Genomic DNA, 7304 nt, shown 5'->3' on the forward strand with positions numbered 1-7304 from the left:
CTCTTTTTCATAGTTCACATCTCGTAATGTGTTTCAACTTAAAATTTTGTGTGACGATAAAACATCATCATCTGGTTTTTATTGGTTTTCACCACTGAATATTGGTTTCTGTATGATATTCTCCTTTTTCAAACACTCCTTTTGACTTGCTTTGACCCTCCCAAGAAAGGGCAACCTAATAAGAGAAATCTAAACAGACCAGCAGCGATCCCGTTAATTTCGCCACCCCAAATTCCCTTTCCTAAAGCCACCCGACCCGCGTACACGCAGCCCCCGCCCCCAACTTTCCACTGCTCCCGAAAGCTTCCTCCCCAAAAATCATTCGCCATCTCCTCCTCCTCCTCCTCCTCCTCCACTGTCACTGTCGCTTCCTCACCGCCTCCACCCGGACCGCTTCCCGGAGCCCACAGCCGCCGAACTCCGGCCCGGCGCCGCGGCCTCTGCCGCCGACGCCTCGCCGTCGCGCGGGATGAAGGGCCTGTGGAAGCAGAGCGGGCTGGCGGCCATGGCGTGCGCCGACGCGGGCCAGCTCGGCCCGGCCGGCGCCGGGGCGGGGCGCTCCCGCAGGCGCGCGAGGCTCGTGGTGTACGCCCTCGCGGTGGCCTTCGCAGCATTGACGGCCTACATCGCCCTCTGCTCGCCCGCGGCCCCCGCCGGCGCGGGCGTCGGCGGGGCCGGGGACGGAGCCTCGTGGTTCGACGGCGTGTACGCCTCCACGGCGCCGTACCGCTCGCAGGTTTCGACCTTCTTCTCCTCCGTCTTCCCTGCCAACTCGTCCGCCCCCTCGCCCGAGCCGTCTCGCCGCGACGGCGGTGGCGCGGCCAGCGGATCGAGCGAGGGAGGCGGCGACGTGAGTCGCGATATGGATACTAAGCAAGTCGGAAGCGGGGCAGGGAGCGGTAATTCCGCCACGGCTGGGTCTGACAAGCAGTTGGGGAGCGGAGGTAGTGCGCCAAGCAGCAATGCCGCCGGTGCCGGTGCACCGCCGGCCGGGAACCCAGCGGGAAGTGGCACGGCCGCCGCCAAGAGCGATTCTCCGACGAATAATCCTGCCACAAGTGGCGGTGCGCCGGCTAGTTCGGCAGATCGGAATAAAGGTAACTCTACTGGAGGCGGTTCTAGTAGCCAGGCAGGGCGTCGTGGTGAATCCCCAACTAGTGATTCTGCCGGAGAAAGAGCCGTGCCGAAGGCCGACGAGGGGAGTGATGGATCCAGTAAGCAGTCGGGAAGCGGAGCTCCGACCAATAATGGCGCCGCTGGAAATGTCAGCGCGGTGAAGGCAGACACCAAGGATTCAGTTGGAGTCTCCGGCGGTAGTCCTGCCGGAGATGGCAGCGCGGTGAAGTCCGATTCCAAAATTGAGCCTGATAACCAGGCAGTGACTGCAAGCGGTGCTCCGAGCAGTGGTTCTGCTGCTGGAAATATCACCACAGCCAAGGCTGATGGAAAGGATTCAGTTGGTGCGGTTAACAGTGGCTCGGCCGGAAGTGAGACAGTTGTGAAATCTGATCTGAATAATGAGTCTGATGGTGCATCAGGGAGTGGAAATGTAGATGAAACCCATGAATCAGCACCAAGTGCTACTCCAGTGAAGAGCAATGCCGAAGAGGGAGGAATTCAGCACGATAAATCGAGTGGGAATGTGGCTTCAACTAGTAATCAGACTGCAGTGGCCGAGGAGAAAGAAGATGAATCTTCAACCAAGAACCAGACCCTTGTAGCATCTCCAATTGTGACCAAACAGAACCAGACGAGTGGACCTTCTTCTGTTGGAAGTGATAGTGCGGTGAATAAGAAGGAAGCAACTCCCCAGGTTAGTGCAAGTTCACTGAAGGATCATTCATCCCAAACAATCGCCGCAAAAGCCGGGAACCACAGCGAAGTTCTGGCCAAAGGGTCATCAACTAAGCAGGCTGGTGGTGCCGGTGGAAATAAGAAGGTTGACTGGATAAAGGAGATGGCCGGCTGTGACATGTTCCATGGGAACTGGGTTCGGGACGACTCGTACCCTCTCTACCCCGGGGGATCGTGTCCTCACATCGACGAGCCCTTCGACTGCCATCTCAATGGTCGGCCGGACCGAGCTTACGAGAAGCTCCGGTGGCAACCCAGTGGATGCAACATCCCAAGGTGAGGACAGCTCATTAGACTAGCTCAATCAAATGTCAGTGAATTTATTTCATGCTTGGTGTGTAACATGACCATTTCTGTTATTTGTTACACTAGATTGAATCCAACTGATATGTTGGAGAGGCTGAGGGGGAAACGACTAGTTTTTGTTGGCGATTCACTCAACAGGAACATGTGGGAATCCCTGGTTTGTATATTGAGGCATTCTGTCAAGGATACGAGGAAGGTTTTTGAGGCTTCTGGTAGGCGCGAGTTTAAGACCGAGGGCTCGTACTCTTTCCTATTCACGGTATGCATGATTCCAGTTTGGACTGGTTCTACACTACTGTGATACTTTGCATCTTTTTCCATAATTAGAACATTTCTTTGTTGATTTTCTGTTGTTTAGGACTATAACTGCAGTGTGGAGTTCTTCCGCTCTCCTTTCCTAGTCCAAGAGTGGGAGACGCGAGTCAGCAATGGAAATAAAAAGGAAACTCTTAGGCTTGACATTGTCGAGCAATCATCACCAAAGTACAAGGATGCGGACTTCATCATTTTCAATACTGGACACTGGTGGACACATGAAAAAACTGCCCTAGGGTAACTTGTTTTTACTGCTCTCTTGTTGGACAATCATCTACATTTCATACTTGTTGCCTAGCATTTCCTGCCATACATTCGAATGCCTAAACACTGAAGATATGTTCAACGTGCCACAGGAAGGACTATTACCAGGAAGGTAGTCACATATATAGCGAGTTAAATGTCGTGGACGCCTTTCATAAAGCCCTTATCACCTGGTCCAGATGGATTGATGGCAACGTAAATCCCAAGAAAACCACCGTGATGTTCAGAGGCTACTCAGCATCTCATTTCAGGTGTGTATAACCTTTCCTGTGAACTGCCTACATGCTATGTTGGTATGACTTGCCCTTGACCGAACTAATGTATTGTTGTGGATCTCAATATGCAGTGGCGGGCAATGGAATTCAGGAGGCAGCTGCGACAAGGAGACCGAGCCAATAAAAAATGAGCAATACCTTTCAACCTACCCACCAAAGATGAGCATTTTGGAGGATGTGATCCACAAGATGAGAACCCCGGTTGTTTACTTGAACATAACAAGATTGACGGACTATAGAAAGGATGCGCACCCCTCGATCTACCGCAAGCAACACCTGAGCGAGGAGGAGAGGAGGTCGCCTGAGAGATACCAGGACTGCAGCCACTGGTGTCTCCCCGGGGTACCGGATTCCTGGAACGAGCTGGTTTACGCCCAACTTTTGATCAGTCAGCATCAAATGCTCCAACAGTAAATGCAAGTATGAGTTTTCTGGATGCCTGTATTGTCAAGGATAATGATCATCAAGATGATCGACGTAGATAGTAAAGCTGCCGCTGGTGAGATCTCTCGATACCCCGTACACACATTCTTCGGTTAGAGGCTCATATAGAACTTGATGTTGTAAAGTTCATGCCTACGCTAATCAGAAGTAAACAGTAGTATAGATGAGATGATATATAGGTGATTCTGTGTTTTTGGCTGTGCTCAAGGATGTCACATGATGCATTCTGATTTTGTTTTGTATAAGCTGGAAAATACGAATGGCATGGTGCATAACAAAAGAGCTGTCTGATGGGTGGCACTGAAATCCTGTATGGTTTTGTTTTCAGTTGGTCTATAGGGCCTGTTTGCTAGTCTATGACTGAAAAATTGATACTCCGGTAGTATTTTACTGACCTCACATGAAGCCGGGATGCGACGTTTAGTCAATAAAAATAAAAATATCATACCGTTTTTTTTTTCAAAACCGAAAAATACAGTGCCTTCATATGCTGCTATCCTTGATTTTTCTTGTTCTAATTTAAAAAGTATAGGAGTATTGTGTTCTTGAAAGAACGAAAACGATGTGTTTACGAAGTACCTGCATGAGCAAGATATATGTCCTGATGTCCTGCATGAAACTCATGATGCATGTTGAAAGTTGAAGCACAATCTGCTGGAGACAGTTGGGCGCATCGCGTTCGCAGCAGCTGTTGTAATGAGCCTGGCTGTTTGATCCTGAGACTTTACGAGGCTACATTCGAGCCTGCATGCGCTCCCTGGTGAGTGAGTTTGCCGACATGTGTTTGATGCGCAGGTCCAGCAAAAATGGCCCAGCTTGCAGGTTGCAAGGCCTGAGATGCGCTATTGCCGGCAGACGCTGTGGCCTGTTTGATTGCCGCGTGCAGGTGCACATTTCTGTACCAAAACTTCTTTTTTCAATTTTCAGATGGGAGCAATATGTTTTTGCGTCATTTTATCGAAACCAAACAGTGTATCGTTTGGTTTAAAAGTTCAGACAGTGATGTGTCGGTTCTGTACTTCTGTTGACAGCGACATACGTACACCTGTCTCTAAACGAGGCACCGCTCAACAGTCAAGGGGTGTTTGATTTAGAAACTTCGTCATTTTATTCAGAATTTGGGGGAAAAGAATTCACCGGAGCTCTATAAGGAAGCACTCTACGACCCATTTCCACGCCCCGTTGGGCAGTTGAACTTCATCGACAGGATTAGTAAATCCTGAAGACCTGACCTGACTCATCTGCAATTCATCAACTGCAAGCTTGAGCACCAGACTGCGCTGCGGTCTGCAGCAGCTCAAGCAATCGACAGTTTAGTTAATTTTTTTTAGAATCGGCAGTTTAGTCTTTTTTTGGGGGGTGGAGGGTAATCGACAGTCTAGGTAACTCGACTCTTTTTTATCTGGCGCTTCAAGCGCCGTGAAGATCTCGGGCGCTCGCGTGCTGTCAACGCGGGCCGCGGCCCATTAAGCGCACTTGGTCCCCCTAGCAGCAGTTTCCGGTTTTATATAGATTTTAAAATCTTACATTTATGGCGAATCAACCTGTGGTTGAGTTGGTTAGGTGGACAGTGGTATCCCCAACCCACCACGTTCCCGTCGACGACGAGGCGCCTACGGTGACTTCGTAAATCTCAAGAAAATATGCCGGCTCAGTCTCTCGGAGGTGCTCATAGGGGTAGGGTGTGCGCGTGTGCGTTCATAGGGATGAGTGTATGCGCATGTATATGAGCGCTTGTGTCTGTACTGATGCTCAAAAAATCTTACATTTATGAATGGTGAAATCATAAAATGTTTACGGAATTTTAAAATTATTAATGGAATTAGAAAAGTTCGATAAATTTCAAAAAAAGTGTTAACATAATTTTGAAATATTCCATGAATTTCAAAAAAGTCCATGTGATTTGAAAAAAGTTGGTCTAATTTGAAAAAATATATAGTGTAATTGACAAAGCTTGACAGATTTGAAAAAAGTTCACGTGATTTGAAAAAGTTCATGTAACTAAACGAGAATTGAAAGATTTGATAAAAGTTCGTGGAATTTGAAAAAAAACTTCAATGTAATTTTTTCACAATTTTTAAAATGTGTGCGGATTTGGAATATATTCAAAAAATTATTCAGAAAATTTAAAAAGTGGGAAAATGACAAAAAAGGAAAACCAAGAAAGAAAAGTGGTGAACCGAGAAAATTGGAAGATTTGAAAAAAGTTTGTGGAATTTGAAAAAAAATCATAATAGAAAAAGTTTTACAAATTTTATAAATGTTTGCATCTATAGAATATATTTGTTCAAAAGATTTTAAAAGTGGGAAAGATGAAAAAAGAACAAGAAAAGAAAAAACAAAACCCGAAAAGGAAAAGTTGTGAACCAAGTAAATATAATACAAGAAAGAAAAAAAGGCAATGGAACCTTCTTGAATGTTCCAAATAATAGAAGACAGATACTATTGTTTTTCATTATATGGGCCGAACCGTTAGGAAGGGAAGCTATAGTGGGGTGTGTGTTTTGGGCGAGATGCGTGTTATCTAGCGCAGCAGGCAACAAATAGTAGGAAACTAGTTTTTTCTTAGACAAACTAACAAGATTTATTTAACCCGTCAAAATGTTTACAGGGACGATCCAAAGATTGCCGGTTGGCCTAACCAAACATGGCGGTCAATTCCTAAAACATGATTTTTGAGGTTGTGAGTTTCAAAATTCGAGTTGCTGGACTCATGACCAAAATTACAAACTGTAAAAGCTTTAGCGTGTTCAACTATTTTCCGGATAATTGCTACATACTCTCCCAATGTTCCTGCTTGATGTCCTTCACCACAACTTGATAATCTGAGACCACATGGATTTTCTAAACATAAAGATCATTGGTCCGTGCAAGAGTTTCCCTGACCGCTAGAGTTTCGAGGACCAATCTAAAATCCCTCGAACTGTAATAGATGATGCAACCAAAAAAATACCATTGAAATCATGTCATATAAATGCCACATATCCATGTCCTCCATTCCTGGCGACCGTTGCATCCACATTTATTTTTACACAATCCTCTAGCGGTGCAATCCAGGAGGCCAGCTGAGCCAAAGTGGCTCTGGTTGGTTCGAACCCCTTCTTTGACAATATATGAATGTCTCCTAGAAGTGAGGTGATAAAATGATGTGTTGCAAAAGGAGATTGGAGAATATCTTTATAGATAGATTTGCGCCAAGCACTCCGGGTCGCCCAAAGAGTTACCATCATTCGGATAAATTCCTCATGTGACAAGTATTCACAGGTAGCGAAGATTGGTTTTTTGTGTCCATGACTTGCTTTACACACGTGTTCCACCATCTCCGCGGATGAGAGTGACCAGACACTACTGGCCATTGTGCACCTTCATAATGAATGACACCATAAATCTTCGACCCCACAAAATGGACACACTGAACTTGTAGACGCGTTGCGGTGGTGTAAAATATCGATTCTCGGCAGAGAGTGCTGGCATAGTCTCTACAGAAAAAAATTCAGCTTTGATGATACATTTATCCTTCAAAGAGCCGACCGCCCATTGCATTCTGATGTAGTATCTGATTGACCCACATTATGCTCTAATCAGTTTTCCCTACTTAGTTTTGTTCGGATCAAAATCTTATATGCACACCGTATGATGAACATCCTTCGCCGGTCCTTACACCATGCCTAATAATCACGTCGCGTGCATAAAGGATCTCGCGAATCACCTCTTCGCATCAGCATCAAGAGGAACAAAGACCTCACGAATCACCTCTTCACGCCAGGAAGCGGAAGAGGCACCAGTGAGCTCCGCCACAGTCTGAGGAGGTTAGGAATTTATGCTGCAATCGGTTTCATCATGCCT

The 7304-nt window shown here is 46.7% G+C and overlaps 1 protein-coding gene across 1 annotated transcript; it reads left to right on the forward strand.

Moving 5' to 3' along the window:
• The first annotated feature begins 287 nt into the window (after positions 1-287).
• Positions 288-3764, forward strand: LOC125520895 (protein trichome birefringence-like 1). The gene is made up of 5 exons (XM_048685935.1): positions 288-2130; positions 2227-2419; positions 2519-2712; positions 2832-2990; positions 3086-3764. The coding sequence occupies exons 1-5, from the start codon at positions 470-472 to the stop codon at positions 3426-3428; spliced, it is 2550 nt and encodes an 849-aa protein (XP_048541892.1). The 5' UTR covers positions 288-469; the 3' UTR covers positions 3429-3764.
• Positions 3765-7304: the final 3540 nt, after the last annotated feature.

Source organism: Triticum urartu, chromosome 7, assembly GCF_003073215.2.
Source record: "Triticum urartu cultivar G1812 chromosome 7, Tu2.1, whole genome shotgun sequence".
Taxonomy (NCBI): domain Eukaryota; kingdom Viridiplantae; phylum Streptophyta; class Magnoliopsida; order Poales; family Poaceae; genus Triticum; species Triticum urartu.